The sequence below is a fragment of the Haliotis asinina genome, chromosome 4 (assembly GCF_037392515.1).
Source record: "Haliotis asinina isolate JCU_RB_2024 chromosome 4, JCU_Hal_asi_v2, whole genome shotgun sequence".
NCBI lineage: Eukaryota > Metazoa > Mollusca > Gastropoda > Lepetellida > Haliotidae > Haliotis > Haliotis asinina.
Window position 1 is genome coordinate 26402025 of NC_090283.1, and position 17806 is coordinate 26419830.

The 17806-nt window shown below is 41.3% G+C and overlaps 2 protein-coding genes across 2 annotated transcripts in view; one reads left to right on the top strand and one right to left on the bottom strand.

The window, feature by feature from the left end:
* LOC137281465 (mid1-interacting protein 1A-like) overlaps window positions 1-17806 on the top strand; it is a 313728-nt gene that overhangs the window by 140648 nt on the left and 155274 nt on the right. The window lies entirely within an intron of this gene.
* On the bottom strand, window positions 1018-12677 carry LOC137281430 (transient receptor potential cation channel subfamily V member 6-like). The gene is made up of 2 exons (XM_067812650.1): window positions 12569-12677; window positions 1018-5447 (listed from the first exon to the last, which is right to left on the bottom strand). Exon 2 carries the CDS (start codon window positions 5420-5422, stop codon window positions 3317-3319), a length of 2106 nt encoding a protein of 701 aa, XP_067668751.1. The 5' UTR covers window positions 5423-5447; window positions 12569-12677; the 3' UTR covers window positions 1018-3316.

The window sequence follows — 17806 nt, forward strand, 5'->3', positions numbered from 1 at the left end:
AAGAACAAGATCTCTTAGTTTATGTCTAAACCACAAGGCCACCTTTTACACCATCCGCCCTTCCTTCCGCCACCCTTTCTACCACCTTAGTTCCGTATACGATCTATACATCAAAATTCTTCCTTCCATCCTTCCACCTTTCTTCCTCTAACGTTTTTTCCTTTCATTTTCCTTTTTTCCTCCCATCTTCCTTCCTTCTACCATTCGTCCTTCTTTTCACCTTCCTCGTTTCTACCAACCGTCCTTTCTTCCACATTTCTTCATGCCACATCCATCCTTCCATCCACATCTATCATTCCTTCCATGTATTTCCTTCTACCTTCCTTCCTTCCTCCTTCCTTGTTTGCTTCCAACTTCCCTTCACAATTCACCCTGCCTTCAACCATCTGTCCTTCATCACAAGTCTTTCCTTCAACATCTGTCCTCCCTCCCGTCTTTCCTTCAACATCTGTCCTCCCCCTAAGTCGTTTTTCTTTCAGCTATCTATCCTCCCTCCCAAGTTTTTCCTTCAACCTTCTGCCCTTCCTCTAGTCTTTCCTTCACTCCAATAATACTGATATACATGTATATGTTTTTCAACATCTGTCCTCCCCCTCAGTCGTTTTTCTTTCAAATATCTATCCTCCTTCCCAGGTCTTTCCTTCAACCATCTGTCATTCCTCACAAGTCTTACCTTCAACCATCTGTCCTTCCCTACAAGTCTTTCCTTCAACCATTTGTCCTTCCTCATAAGTATTTCCTTCAACCATCTGTTCTTCCTCCCAAGTCTTTCCTTCAACTATCTATCCTCCCTCACAAGTCTTTACTTAAACTATCTATCCTCCCTCACAACTCTCTCCTTCAACCACCTCTCCATCCTCACAAGTATATCCTTCAATCATCTGTCCGTCCTCACAAGTCTTTCTTTCAACATCTGTCCATCATCACAAGTCTTTCCTTCAGCCATCTGTCCTCTCTCATGAGGCTTTCCTTCAAACATCTGTCCTTAAAGGTCACATGCAACCAAAAAATCAAACATAATTAAAACACATTTATCACTTATTCATGACATATAATATACATTGCTGCTTTTAAAAAACAAATAAACAAAATTATAAGAGTACAATCGCGATTCAAAAGTGCAATATTTTGTACTTGGGCTTACTTCCCTCGAAACGAAGCCCTCGGGAGACCGAACCCAGTCATAGCGGGTGGATATGCACTCAAGTGTAACGACGGCTTCCGATTGGCTGTTTCATTTGCTGATATGCTGAGGGTTCATTGTGTGTACAGAAGGATGATCTGTTTGATGGGCATTTTAGAAGTATAGCCAGTCACAAGAAAGTAAGATTCTTTATGGATAACAACTTCTTTTTGTGTACTTGATGCGTCGTTTCAGTATGGACTCATATACTGTTGTCCAGCAAAATCATATACACGAAAAGAAGTTGTTATCCATGAAGAATGTATATAGAGATGTTAGGTTTAGAAAATACATGTTCTCTGAATTTGCGCTCGATCCAATAAAAAATCATGTCAGTAGAGATGGTAAACTACTGCGTGGCTGGAATCTGTCATTCGTCCAAGTACAAAGCAGGACTTGAATCTGAGAGTTTGCACAAGTTTCCGTCAGATCCAGTCATCCGTAAAAAATGAATGTAGTTTGTTTGCAACCCACAGACATAAAAACATGTCATGTGTATCACACGTGCCTAATTACATAATGTGGCAGACACGGGACTCGGGTGCACGAGTCATAAATCAACTTATTTTCTTTATGTCGTATAGTCAGATAGGCGTTAAGTTCAAATTGCACGTGGTCAATGATTGAAGCTGTGTATTGCATGTTGTCTTTAGCAGACAGGCAGACAGACACATAGGTGTGAATAAACCAGACACTGAGCTTTCTCCGTGACAGAGACTGCTTACCACAATCAACATGTTTTTTTACGTAACGAGTAGATTATGTACTTGTTTGTGTACACAACCAAGACTAGACTACTGCTCACGACCTCAGACGCTGGGCATGCATACTGTTTGAAGCTCCGCGAACCTATTCACTGCTCATGCGTTATGGACGCAGCGCAGCACAGCTGTTGAAACCAGTTTCACCCCAGCGCTGGGGGGAATTTAGTGAAACGTTTGAACTCCGATTTCGCGGGCTTTTTTTCATCATGTTTTTTTCAACTTTATAGGTTGAATTTGCATTTTTTATGATTTGTTTCGGTAAGTGCACACCGAAAGGTACCAGAATCTGCAAAGCTGTATTTTACGTTGCATGTGACCTTTCACTTCCACTTCCTTTCTTCCTGCCACCTTCCTCCCCTACACTTTCCTTTCTTCCACCTTCCTTTCCTACACGTTCCTTCCTTCCACCTTCCTCCCCTACACTTTCCTTCCTTCTTTATAGAATCGGTCCACTAATCACGCGGCATTGAGGAGTGAAGAAAAGAGACCATAAATGTATACAAACATTGGTAATTTTCGGTTTAGACTGCATAAATAAAAATCATTATTAATTTAGTGCATTAAAACATGATGAACTACAAGATACATGTATGTATTATGGCGTTTTCACAAATATTTTGCAAAATGAGTTTCCAAAGTTTAAAAGAATTATACGTCCAGAATCATAGACACCACATGAACGTGGAATGCGGAAGTAAAAACGTAAAAACGTGTGTGTGTGTGTGTGTGTGTGTGTGTGTGTGTGTGTGTGTGTGTGTGTGTGTGTGTTGGAGGTTATCCTTGTAAATGCTAGTATCATTACGAAAATGATCGGTATACATTGGAATACCAATAATAATTAACATTATAACAACCCAGTTTCTTCAACTGCTGAAAAATATCAAACCTGAAGTATTCTCAAAACACTATAATATTTACATCTACCTTATTTGACACTGGAGACGTAATGGTTTGTAATCCTAATTTCTGACATTTAACATTCATACAAACATTGGTAATTTCCGGTTCAAACTCTAAGTTAAAAAGAAACGCCATAAGACTTTATCTAAATAGTCAGAAATATGTATCATGGCGTTTTCAGAAATAAATTACATAATGAGATTCTACTTTCTAGCAATAGGTGTGTCTAGAACTATGTACATAAACACCACATTTGGAATCAATCAAACTGTTACAAACACATCACAACATGCAATATGTAAGAATCAAACAATTGTACGTAATCACTGGGGATACTTCTACTTTGACAACGATCCGACAGAGCTTGTGTTCAGCCATATCAAGGTTTTCCCGACAGATACTGATTGTAACTTTATCAGTGACCTTCCAGAATGATTATTAAATTACAATACTGTCCCTGTTTATTTGTTCATGTGCTCTTACCATAGTTATCAATGTCCAGATATTGGACAGGGGGCGCTGTGCCGTTCGGGCGTGTTCTTGTCTCCCCAACTTTGGATTGGTTCAGGAAGTTGCGCAACTTTTCTGTAATATTCGCACTGCCATTCTGTTCAACGCTCTTGTTGTAATTGGAGTGTTCATCTTGCAAGCGGTTAATTTCAATAAGATATCTGGTACTGCCATAACCTGTCTTATCCTCTCTTCCCATGGGTGGCTTCAGCCGTTTTGGTAGTATCCCTTCAATGAATATGACGATGGACAATCTCTGAAGCCACAAGAGGTTGTTTGAATTCTTGACGCTTTCGCATGTGGTGGACATGATGGCGATGAGGATGTTGAGGAGGAATATCTGAATGACTATCACTGAGACAGCAAAGACTGTGACAGATCCATGACTCGAACCTTCAAGTTGTTCTAGCTGTCCTTGGCCAGTCATGAGACTGAACGTGGTTAGTAGGCTGACAGAGAAGTTTCCAAACATCTCAGGACGAGTCTCCGCAAAGAAACTGTGCAATGCACTTGTAAATGCTACTATCATTATGAAAATGATTGGTATAAATTTCACCATATCCCAATAGAGAACCTTTTGCAGCATAACTGTTAAGTGGCTCAAAGGCTTGATTCCACGCAGGAAGAAGGTTGTTGACCACCAGCCAAGGATCAATGCTATTATCAGACAGTAATTGTTAGTCACATTTACAACATTCCACGACGCGTCTATCAGTAATGCTAAACCAAACAGCACAAAGATGCATTGGTACATTCCATTGTGATGCAGTTTTGTTAGATGGAATGGCTGCCACGATATGAGACTCCTGTGGAACTCAAAAATAATATAGAAGAGACCGATGACGATTGAGAAGATACTCAAACCCACCAAGGTTTGCTTCTGTGCCGTGGCTGGATTCATGATGGCGTCAACTTTGAGATCCAAATACCAGGTTAGGATGCCCATTAGTGCCAGGTGAAGAAAGAGGAAAAGGTAGTAGAAGAGTGAGTACCTGTTCCACTTTTGGTATACCACTTCATGGACCTTGAAGTCGTTCAGAAACGCACAGGCTGTCGTTAACTCCAAACTGCAAATGATTTCCAAAATACTCTGGTTCGTATTATGTCTCCGGTTCTTCCAGTAGCTGTTTATCCACGAGTCCTGCTTGCCTTTTGGCAATCCCTCAGCTCTGTGTTCTGTGTTACGGTAGTCAGGTGACATCTGCAGAACGGCTCTGTCCCAGGTTGCTTTATCTAGCTCTGTTATATCACATTCGTAGATATCAAAAACACCGTCATGACTGGAGAAGAACTTGTATGCATCCTCCAGATCAAGTATGTGCCTAAACACGTTATACAGACCCAGCTCAGCAGCAAGATGCAGTGCTGTTAGCTTTCGAGCGTTTTCTCGTTGTACATTTTGCCTGTTGCTCTCATCGCTCTGCTTGGCCAACTTGTCAAACATTCTCAGAACATTGAGCTCTTTCTCAGGGTAGAAAGATGCGTTTTGGACCAGCGAGTGAAAAACGGTATTACCAAAAGTGTCCGAGGCATTTAGATCAGCGCCCTTTTCCAGAAGAAGGTCAACGATAGTTTCATTATTATCCAAAGCAGCAATGGACAAAGGCGTCCCTCCTAACATAACAGTACCTCTTAATTTCTTTCCGGAAACTCTACATTCCATCGCCTGACGGAGCAGATCGTTATGCTCGAGTGTGTCAATCATGGCTTCCACCAGATCTTGTCCCTCATCTGTTTCAGGATTGGCCATGGCTATGGCAACATGGAAAGGCGTCTGTCCACGATAGTCCTCATCCTTTCTACCACAGATGATTAAATCTGGATCACACTCAAAGATTTTCTTGGCAACTTTATTCCTCCGACAGCTGACAGCTATATGAAGAATAGACTCTCCGGAATCTGACTCTTGTCGTTTTTTAAGCTTGTTCTTCTGCCTATCATTGCTCAGTATGTGTTTGATCTTTCCCTTGTTCTGTTCTAAATATCGCATCACAACCTCTTCCTCCACAGCCTTGTTCATTAACATGGATGCTAAGTCCAACATGATTTTTCCCTTTCGTGACATCTTTCCCTCATCTGAGTTTTAAGCCCTGGAAATTAACCAAAAAACAACCAGTTAGTTGTTGGTACATCCTCATTCTCGTGAAATGAAATTGGATATTGTCTACAGATGAGATTACAAAAAGAAAATGAGATCACAAATAAACTGTTCTGTCTGAGATAAAAATGAATAAGAATATATTGTATAACTTTATCTACACATCAGTCAGTTTGGTTTGTTCTTAGTCTTATCTTGGTTCTTCGACAAGTTCTGTTCGGAATAATGAATCAAATCAGTTTCGTCCGCAGCCTTGTCCATTAATTTGGATACAAAGTTCAACGGGAAATCTGTACGCTTCTGAGTTTTGATTCCTGGAAATAACCCAAATAGCAACCAGTTAGCTTTTGACACGTTCTCTTTTCTAACATTCATGTAATGAAATTGGATATTGCCTGTAAGTTACGGAAAGATAAAAATCAAATGTAGATTTTGTGTATAAGGTGGCTTGTCTTAAGAGGTGATTAATTTGGTTGACACATACCGTCGTGTAGACCAATGTTCATGTTGTTGATCAGAGGATTGTCTGGTCAAGACTTGTATATTTTCGGATCGCCGTCATATAGCTGTCATTTTGCTGATTGTGGCGTAAGAAGCTAAACTCACTCACTTGCTCTCTGAGGTGGGCCACAGCTCAATACGAATAAAGGTTTCAAAATCCCGTTAAAACTGTATTGTAAACCAAAAGTTACTGTGTTGTGTAATCTGATTGGTTGAAAAACATGATCAAATGGTATTAGATTCCCGGAAACTGCAAGACTATTCACTGCGTATTGACACGTAAACAATTATGATTACACGATGCCATTTAGAAAGTGGTCAAATGCAACATATGTCATATTTGGGATTTCACTTTCTAAGTAAAGTACAAATTCTAGTACTTTTTTCGGTTGAGTCCCATCCGGGATTCGAACCCGCACCCTCAGAGTCAGGCACCTAATCGCCAGCACACAAAGTCAGCCGCCTAGCCCGCTCAGCCCGAAATCCCAAATATGACATATGTTGCATTTGACCACTTTCTAAATGGCATCGTGTAATCATAGCTTTCGGCCGTGGGAGCCGTGCCAATTTACACTCATCAGAGGGGTACACAAAGTACGCAGTCCAAACTACCAGTTGTCCGACTTTCATTCGGAAGTCGCGGTGGCTGAGCGGGCTAGGCGGCTGACTTTGTGTGCTGGCGATTAGGTGCCTGACTCTGAGGGTGCGGGTTCGAATCCCGGATGGGACTCAACCGAAGAAAGTACTAGAATTTGTACTTTACTTTGAAAGTGAAATCCCAAATATGACATATGTTGCACGTAAACAATTGTTTTGTTGTGGTGACGTCATTCAAATCATATTATGGCGTAAAGTTAGAATGACGTCACAAATGAGCAACTCCAGACAGTACCATGGGAACCAGCTGAAACGGCCAGCTGATGACACTTCACAGCTGTACCCCTACTCCATGTAAACGAGTGCAGACAGTAAAACCCCTTTGGTTTACTTTTTTGTTTACAATGTCGATAAACATCATGTGTTGGCCAATTTCCCGGTGTTATTGAGTATTTGAAGCACGGGAATATTTCATTTGAAACCTCCAGCTGACACCGTCGGTTCCAAATACATTCCCGTTGCTGTCGTAATAGAAACTAAACATATCGTTCAGCCATAGGAAACTCCCATGGACTGCATTAGCTGGGCAGGATGCTGTCACCAGGCATTGATTGTTAGTAGGGCCCGGCATCGTGCAATCACGGCCACCAGTGATGATACAAGAAGCCATGTCCTCAGCCATACGTCATGTAATCACATCTTCCAGTAATGATACAAGAAGTCAAGTCCTCAGCCATACGTCATGCAATCACATCTTTCAGTAATGAGACTAGAAGCCATGTCCTGAGCCATACGTCATGCAATCACATCTTCCAGTAATGATACAAGCAGCCCATGTCCTGAGCCATACGTCATGCAATCACATCCTCCAATAATGATATAAAAAGCCATGTCCTCAGCCATACGTCATGCAATCACATCTGCCAGTAATGATACAAGCAACCCATGTCCTGAGCCATGCGTCATGCAATCACATCTTCCAGTAATGATACAAGCAGCCCATGTCCTCAGCCATACGTCATGCAATCACATCTTAAAGTAATGATACAAGCAGCCCATGTCCTCAGCCATACGTCATGCTATCACATCCTCCAATAATGATATAAAAAGCCATGTCCTCAACCATACGTCATGCAATCACATCTGCCAGTAATGATACAAGCAGCCCATGTCCTGAGCCATGCGTCATGCAATCACATCTTCCAGTAATGATACAAGCAGCCCATGTCCTCAGCCATGCGTCATGCAATCACATCCTCCAATAATGATACAAGCAGCCCATGTCCTCAGCCATACGTCATGCAATCACATCTTCCAGTAATGATACAAGAAGCCAAGTCCTGGCCCATACGTCATGCATTCACAGTTTCCAGTAATAATACAAGAAGTCAAACCCTGAGTAGATGGGGCAACAATACGCCAACATGACTTAATTTTACCTTTGAAAAATGTCACTATGTCGCTATGTATCCCATTTGGACTATGAATAGAAAGAAAATATACAGACAATGAGAGAAAGGTGATACCTCCATAATCAGACATCCTAAAAGTCAAACATACACCTAATTGATAATGTACCTGTCCTAATTGGGCCTAGATGGCTTATCTTTTGCATAATAAGATCAGACTCCTCAGCCTTGGCTGTTAAAGTGTAATCACTTTTAACCGTGTGAATAGTTGATGGTGTGGTCTATTTATTCTTGTTAACAAACCAATGCAAACAATTATAGCATCCTGAGACTGACTTCTCAACTCAGGGCGGATTTACTTGACTATGGACGTGTGTTTCCCAAAATGTCAGTACTGAAGATGATGGTAGGTTTGCAGAAAGCGGAGTCCGGGACATCATACAGAGGCACAATTCAGGTGTCCTTTGATCGCTATCTAATACAACAAGACCAAGACAAGGACGACTTGTGTGCACTGGGGATGCACTTCAGACTGGTTCATTTTCATTTCGCTCATGGTGAAGGAGCTAACGTGATGACCCTGAAGTTGAGAAGTGGATTCGTAGTGCGTCTGTCTTGCTTCTGCGTCCTCTGGCAATCATCCAGGATGTCTGAATTGACGTGATAAACTCTTTCCATGATGTCCCAGCCGCCGTTACCTTCAGCGACTACATGGTCGTGGGTGGATGATGACACTCTGTTTAGGCTGTCCTTGTGGAACCATCACGAGGCCTTCCACACGAGGACCAATAACTGCCTTGAGGGATTTAACAGCCTTCTAAACGTCAGCCTCTCGAGTCGCTGCCCGTGTGTCTGCAGACTAATCGACATTCTCAAGAAAATTGAGAAGGCCGAAAAGCTGAAGTACTGTCCAAATTGACTTCGGAGCAGCTCCTCTGCCAAGGTCTACGGGGAGATCAACATAGTTGACTGAAAACCACTCGAGCCCACAACGTTTTTTTTCTGTAGGTACTTATAGCCGACAGCTTTTTCACCGACAATAACCATGAATACTACTTCCATATGAAATTCAGCGCATACACATTGTGATCAAAAGCCACGCCCCTTCGTGGTTCTGGGTCCTTAGGATCTGCAGCTTGCAGGCAGGGCTTGTCTGCAAGGCAAACACTGGATCATCCACCTCATTGGCCAAAAGAAAGAGCAGTTGGAGTGAGAAGCAGTATTTAGATGCTGTTTTTTTATTTATTTTTTTAAGATTTTTTTTATTTATTTTATTTATTTTTTTATTTTATTCTTTTTTTATGAAGGTTCGTGAAGTTTGGCCGCATTTAACTTCGCAGTTCCATACCGTGCCAGTAGTACTAGTGAATGTGTCACTTTTACTTAAAAGCATGTGATGTTATGACAAAAGGACAAACATTATGAAAAGCAGTACTTTACTTATACCGATAACACTGTTGTTGTATAGTAGTGTCTAACCCTAACCTGCTAACCGTGCGCTAACCTGCTAACTTTAAGCTTCATTCCGGTCATGCGCACGAAATACGTTTAGTAGTACCGGCACAAGGAAACCTACCCCATGAAAATGATATTAAAGTTAATAAAACTGGTCTCATATAATCTCAGCCTTATCTTTATGTCTAACAAATGGGGTAAAAGGTGATCAGTCCATTTCCTCAGTTGGTGACAGAATATGCAAATTTGTTCACTCAACATGTAATTAGGGTTTCCCAAGTGCCTAACTAATGGGTTGTCTGACTAATGTGAGGGCGCCGAGAGAAATGGCCGAAATATCACGTTGTCGGATTGTCACGCCACTTTTTGCTTCATTTTTTTTTTTCGGTACAAGTGTCCCTTCTAGGATATTCAGTAACACGTTGAAAGAAAACGAAACAGCGAAAACACAGAAACGCCAAGATCAACACGTCTCAGCTATGGGATTGCCCGGTGGCAATCTGCATTATGCAGGGAAAACATTGATGAGTAAACGATTTAATGATTGCGAGTCCGTCAGATTGCTGAATACATGTCCGTCAGATTGCTGAATAAATGTCCGTCAGATTGTCCCTACTGTTGCTGAGTATATCGCTACGACTTCCAGTTTCGCTGCTGATAAATGGCTACGATTCCCCGTAAGATTGCTGAGTAAAGGGCTACGATTCATCGTAAGATTGTTGATTAAAGGGCTAAGAGTCCCCCTAAGAATGTTGAGTAAAGGGCTACGAGTCCCCGTAAGATTGTTGAGTAAAGGGCTACGAGTCCCCGTAAGATTGTTTAGTAAAGGGCTACCATTCATCGCAAGATTGCTGAGTAAAGGGCTACGATTCCCGTAAGATTTTGGGTAAAGGGTTACGATTCATCGTAAGATTGTTGAGTAAAGAGCTACGATTCGTCGTAAGATTGCTGAGTAAAGAGCTATGATTCCCGGTAAGATTGTTGAGTAAATGGCTACGATTCCCGGTAAGATTGTTGAGTAAATGGCTACGATTCCCGGTGCGATTGATGAGTAAATGGCTATGATTCCCTGTAAGTTTCTGTAAAATAGTTGAGTAAATGGCTACGAGTCTTTGTAAGATTGTTGAGTAAAGGGCTACGATTCCCCGTAAGATTGTTGAGTAAAGGGCTACGATTCTCCGTAAGATTGTTGAGTAAAGGGCTACGATTCCCCGTAAGATTGTTGAGTAAAGGGCTACGATTCCCCGTAAGATTGTTGAGTAAAGGGCTACGATTCCCCGTAAGATTGTTGAGTAAAGGGCTACGATTCCCCGTAAGATTGTTAAGTAATGGGCTACGATTCCCGTAAGACTGTTGAGTAAAGGGATACGATTCATCGTAAGATTGTTGAGTAAAGGGCTACGATTCCCCGTAAGATTGTTGAGTAAAGGGCTACGATTCATCGTAAGATTGTTGAGTAAAGGGCTACGATTCATCGTAAGATTGTTGAGTAAAGGGCTACGATTCCCCGTAAGATTGTTGAGTAAAGGGCTACGATTCCCCGTAAGATTGTTGAGTAAAGGACTACGATTCCCGTAAGACTGTTGAGTAAAGGGCTACGATTCCCCGTTAATATTGTTGACAAAAGGGCTACGATTCCCTGTAACACTGCTAATTAAACGTCTACGATTCATCGTAAGATTGTTGAGTAAAGGGCTACGATTCATCGTAAGATTGCTGAGTAAACGGCTACGATTCCCCGTAAGATTATTGAGTAAAGGGTTACGATTCATCGTAAGATTGTTGAGTAAAGGGCTACGATTCCCTGTAACACTGCTGGGTAAACGTCCACGATTCATCGTAAGATTGTTGAGTAAAGGGCTACGATTCCCTATAACACTGCTGAGTAAAGGGCTACGATTCCTTGTAACACTGCTGAGTAAAGGGCTACGATTCCCCGTTAATATTGTTCAGAAAACGGCTACGATTCCCTGTAACACTGCTCAGTAAACGTCTACGATTCATCGTAAGATTGTTTAGTAAAGGGCTACGATTCCCCGTTAATATTGTTGAGTAAACGGCTACGATTCCCTGTAACACTGCTCAGTAAACGTCTACGATTCATCGTAAGATTGTTGAGTAAAGGGCTACGATTCATCGTAAGATTGCTGAGTAAAGGGCTACGATTCCCGGTAAGATTGTTGAGTAAACGGCTACGATTCCTGGTAAGATTGCCGAGTGAAGGGCTACGATTCATCGTAAGATTGTTGAGTAAAGGGCTACGATTCCCGTAAGATTGTTGAGTAAGGGGATACGATTCCCCGTTAATATTGTTGAGAAAAGGGCTACGATTCCCGTAACACTGTTGAATAAAGGACTACGATTCTCAGTAGGATTACTGAGTAAAGGGCTACGAGTCCCCGTAAAAGTGCGGAGTAAATAGCTACGATTCGCCGTACCAATGCGGAGCACATGGCTGCGATGACCCGTGCGATTGATAAGTAAATGGCTACAAGTTTCTGTAAAATAGTTGAGTAAATGGCTTTGTAAGATTGCAGAGTGATAACAAAGTAAATAGCCACGAGTCTCCGTACCACTGCTGAGTAAATGGCTACGATTCCCCGTGCCATTTAAATTATTAATACCAATACACTGAGTTGAACACAGATATCACACAGAATTGAACACAGATAGCAAACTGAACTGGGGAAAAAGACATAATTTTACACCATTTCTAGCATCTTGTAGCCATAAGCACAGATAGTTTCAATACTGTATTCTTGATAGAATTCCTCATAAAGACACATATATACAAATATATAAACAAATAGAATCAACACCTTTTACAGTTTATGTCAGAAAGCTGGCAAGATCCACTAGAATGGATTGAAAAATATTTATTTGAAATACAAGTGAAAAACAAACAGATAAAATTTGAAAATAAAATAATGAAGAAAAATATCCATTATCCTGAAAATTGTCGGGTCTTTCATCTTTACTTTCATGTCAATAAGGTAGAGGTTCATGAATATGGATATGGTGCTTACGAGCCATTACTTGAGCATGTTTCAACCGATGGCTGTTTCCCTCGTACGTACATGGATACTAAAATAAAATATGCCCATGTCTGAAAAATGTATCCACACGTAAGCATAAGTAAGTAATTACTCACTCAATACCAATGCAGCTGCAGCTGATTATAAGGACTGTCGTACAGGTACACCTTCGATAAACAGGCGCAGCTCTTGCAATAGGCTGCAACCAAACCCCCTGTCAGATTTAACAGAAACAATTTCTCCAAGCATAGAACTGATCTGTTTGATGTGACATTCAGATAGCGATAAGAGGGCTGTTGGGAGATCTGTGATCGTGTTGGGACGTGTAAGGGACCACGTCCCAATAAAACGGCGTTATCTACGGACACCTAACGGTGCCACCTTTGCAGCGTATGTGAATTTGACCGAAGTTGAAAAGGGTTTCTGAAAATCTTGAAATAACGAGAAAATAGTTGATAGTAGAAGTAACGTTGAAATACTTGAAAGCTGATGATCATCTCCGAAATCCCCTAGTGAACAACTCCAGATTTCATCCTTGTTTGTTTTCAACACAATGATACATGTTACAGAGACCATCTTGATAAGCGGTACTGGTTTTCAAAACATATACAACATGCTGTGTCATATTTATGGTGATGGATTAATATGTAAAAATAACAAGATTGATTGAGAAACTTATAATTCATTAATGACGCATGTGCTCGAAACGGCTGCTTCAGGGTAGTAACATTACATGATATGACAGTACCGTTTGTGAGAAGTTGAGATGTTGAAACACACAGTTCTTATGCAATGAAGCTTTCTATTATGTTTTTTCTGTCCCCGCTAACTTGCCGTAATCATCAGAAATATATAGCTACACGTCGCTCGTAGCAACATGCCCAGTTGAAACCCGACAAGGTTCTTTTTGAAATGACATTCTGAATGCACACTGCACATTCTCTAGGACTGAGCAGCATTCCCCGAGATTTGAAAGAACAATCTTATCTCAGAATGTAATCTGATCTGTAGTTAAAACCCCTGCATAAGCAGAGCATGGCATAGCCTTGCTCCAAGGCTGGGCTGAATGCTGAGTACATGGATGTTCAGTAGTTCTGTCCTCCGAAGAAAAAAAGTCTAATGGCCCATGTTTGTTATACATTATTTTTTAAAAGAAATTAACATTTAAACTATTCATTGGTACCCTAGAGACGTGTGCAAATAGGCAGGACAGGACAATGTGGGGGGACAAGGGTAGGGGCAGTGATTTGGTCAGGGACAGGAGTATGGGTAGTGATTGGTACAGGGGTAGAGGTAGTGATTGGGACAGGAGTACCGGTAGTGATTAGGTCAGGAGCAGGGGTAGCGACTGGGTCAAGGACAGGTGTAGGGGTAGTGATTGGGACAGATGTAAGGGTTAAGATTGGGACAGGAGTAGGAGTAGGGGTAGGTATTGGGGACAGGAGTAGTGGTAGTGATTGGGATAGGGGTAGGGGTAGGGATTGGGACATGGGTGTAATTAGGGCAGGGATAGAAATTGGGACAGGGACAGCGGTAATGACTGGGTCTAGCACATGGGTAGCGGTTGGGTTAAGGACAGGTGTAGAGGTAGTGATAGTGTCAGGAGTTGGCTCAGGGAGACTCATTAACCGATACAGGCAGATCGTTAAAACTGAAATTAAACTCTAGCGTCGAAGCTATACATTTATTTGCTGCATAAGTCGGCATAATTTCCGTTTTATCTTCTTAATATTTCATTGCCACGGGAAGATCGTCACGTTCTCACATATAGAGAAAAAAAAGAAATAAACAGGCATGACGATAAACGGGTTAACAGTACGCGGGTTAACAGTACGCGAGTTAACAGTACGCGGGTTAACAGTACGGGCTTTTGTTTGTTGCCTAACGCAGCACTAAGAAATATATTAATGTTACATGTCAGACAGCCTAACTGTCAGAAGGCTAAAATTGCATGAGTTGCACAAGAAACTTACCAGAGGTCTATTATTCAGACATAAGGTTATTTCGTCATATGATCAATGCTACTATTGCTTGGCTAAAAGATAAGGTATAAAGAAGACGATAAGTTTCATTAAGACGAGGGCTTCTTAAAGAAATAATTAAATGGATTTTGATCGAGGAATATTTCCAAACATACTACCTGAGACCAGGGAATGATGTAACGTTAACGAATTGGGGGGATTGTATAGGGTGGCATGGGTGGAGCAGGCTCGGACTCCTTAAAAAGATATCGTCAGCACTAGAGTGGTGCTTTTGCAGAGACAGCAGAATGTTTACATTGCGATCGATCTGTTCAATATCTGGTAAACAGTTTGTCCTATCCTGTCCTGGACGCGTCACTTGTAGCAGAGACCATATAATAGATGGTCTCTGCTTGTAGTGAAGAGAGGGATCGAGTAAACCTATGTGAGTATAGAGCCTTGTGTTGAGTTATTTATTGTATGCAGGAGTGCCAGTACATCAATGCAATGTGGTAGTTATGAGAGCCGATCGTCAGATCCCTCACTCCTAGCAGCCCCAGGCGGACCGAGCGAGTGTGTAACTTGAGCACACATCAACCCCGGTAGAGCGGAACGGCCGTCTTAGTGGGTAACTGGTATTGGCATACCAAAACATAAGTCTCATTAACCTAATCAGACGCTGGCCTACTTTTCAGCCGATCCGAATTTTCTCGTGTGAAAGTGTAAATCGACACTTCAAACAATTCTAGTTAACTGAATTACTTGTTTCATAAGAAAATATTTATAAATGAATTGTAATTATAAACTTTAACAACACCGTCTTTCTATACTTTATGTTGAGGTTCAGGCAGCATATCTTAACTATGAGATTGCAGACGGTCCCTGTTTGATGAGGTCGTAAAGTAAGTCACAATGCATCTGGCTCACTGGTTAAACCTGTTATGTATTTTTTGCGCTTATTCACCGTAATCCTGTGACGCACAACGAGGTTGATGTAATATCAGTTCCGTCAGAGACCGCCAAACTCTTCTAGCGACAGAGCCTCGTTTTGAGATTTCCTTGATTTCTAGGTTTCCGTTTGTCAGAGCTCGCTTTACGACAGAGCACGCCGTACGACGTGTTTGCTAGGATTAGAAGGAGCTTAGTGTTGCAATATTCACCTGCATAGATTTATCAAATCATACTGATTAATATTTATGCATCCAGTTCACTGTTTAAAAATTGTGTACTGGTTATCGCACTGAGTTGCGCAATAGGACGGAACCAAGTAAACAGGAAACGAGACTGTTCTCTAGTCAATGTTTTGACATGGTTTACTAACCTATCTTACGACAAGACCATCCGATCCACTCAGTTGCCTCTTTCTACGCCAGTTGTGATACAGTGAGTGAGAGAGTGAGTATATATGGTTTTACGCCAATTTTAGCAACATCACAAGGATATCACAGCGGAAACACCAGAAATGGGCCTCACACACTTGTACCCACTGCAATTCTTACAATATCTTCCCGAAAAGCTTAACATGTAGCTTAACATGCTGGAGTCTTTAAAGTGTCGACGTGGTCATGAAAATTATGGGAAGGTCACCAAAAGCGACTGAGCAATGTGCATCCTTAAATGAACGTGGATGAAGATGGGAGGGAAAGGGAGCAGTCATTCAATATTTTTTTAAACTGTTGAACTGTTGAATGTTTGAAAAAGTTCTTTTGGTCAATAAATATTTTTATGTAATGGAGATGGGTGCGTGAGCGAGTTCGGTTTTGCGCCATTTGGAGGAATATTCCCGCAATATCAAGGTGGGGGACACCAGAAATGGGCTTAATTCACTGTGCCCATGTGATGAGTCGAACCCAGGACTTCAGTGTGATGAGCAAACGCTTTAACCACTAGACTACCCGCTGACCTAAAGGGAGGCTACTCATGATAGCTACCTTCACATAGGCCTATCTTAGGACATCCAGTATGCCTTGCAAAGTTATGTCTGAGATATTGAGGAGACTAAACGACCTTCCGTGTAATACCATTTTTATTAAACTCGTTAAAGATTTAGTATCAAACGAGCGTTTCGCTCGTTTGATACGAAATCATTAACTCGTTTAATTAAAATGATATTTTGCGGAAGCGTGTTTATTACTCGCCAACATAAATTGACAGAAACTGCCACGAAATTCCCTACAGTGTGATCACTCTCAGCTTTCCCCGAGTCAAGAAGGGCCAGTAAAATTGTGACATCGGCATTAGCATTGTGACGTCATAACTTTGAAACATATTGACGTCATACGTCAAGCGGTATTACAGTAGTGCAATATTGCCGTAAAAATATTTATGGGATATTAGACGAGCTTCCCCTTTCATGTCAAGTTTATTTCACGAGGGACATAAACTTGATATGAAAGGGGTACGAGTTTTGTATCCTATTTATTACCCACGGTCTAAAAAGTGAAAATATCGTTAAAATAAAGCACTATTTTGCTTTCCTATAGAGAATCATGTAACGAGGATTAATACATCATATTGGTGATTGGAATGTCAACCGCTTCACTCCAGGAAAACGTACGCTGCGTAGAGGCAATGTATTTCCTATACGGCGCCTAATCACATGAAAATAAACAAATTAAGACAGAATCAAGTCGTAATCAAAATTTAATTCTTTTCAGTTGAGGATTTGTTTTCAAAAGCAATAATGTAATTAATCAAAACACTTGCGAAGTGTAAATATTTTGAACTTGACTACGTGATCTAAATCTTGTCTGAACGTCAATCGGCCATCACTGTCGGGCAAGTCATGTTGAGAAGTGTTCACAAAGAGGAAGATTATAGGGAGCATTTAATTAGGAGCGGCAAACTCAACAGCAAAGATAAATGTGAATAATAGTGAACTGAATGTCTCAAATAGTTGAGCTTAATGTCCTTCATCGGAGGACGAGTTACTGTAAATAATTCGGCGACGCTTTACGCAGGATGCCTGTGACGCCTTCTCATCTTGGAATTCCCACTTGTCGAGATTCGATGTTTATGTTGAAGACTCCACCGAAAATTGGGTCTGAAAATACAGCCTACAATCTCGAACGAAGACGATTACAAACCTATTGTGTTGAGATTCTGGGAAGTGTTTTTGACCCCTCCATAATTGTGCGGGAGGACGCGAATGGGTGCGGCTGACAGTGATAGAGATACAAGAGCGCCGCACGTCTTTCGATGTTGTGTGTCACTGTGCAGTCCTGACAACAACACACAGAAGGTATTCAATCTCATGTTTATATTCACAACTCTTCCAACCAATTGTCCGTCAGTTTTGACGAAATCAATAACTTTTACGAGCGACGCCATATTTGTTTACACTCATGAGAGACCTACTAGATGCATTTGTTTACATATTTTTATAGATTGTTT

Excerpts from the sequence above, each read along its gene's own strand:
- LOC137281430 (XM_067812650.1), bottom strand. The coding sequence starts at position 5,422 with ATGTCACGAAAGGGAAAAATCATGTTGGACTTAGCATCCATGTTAATG.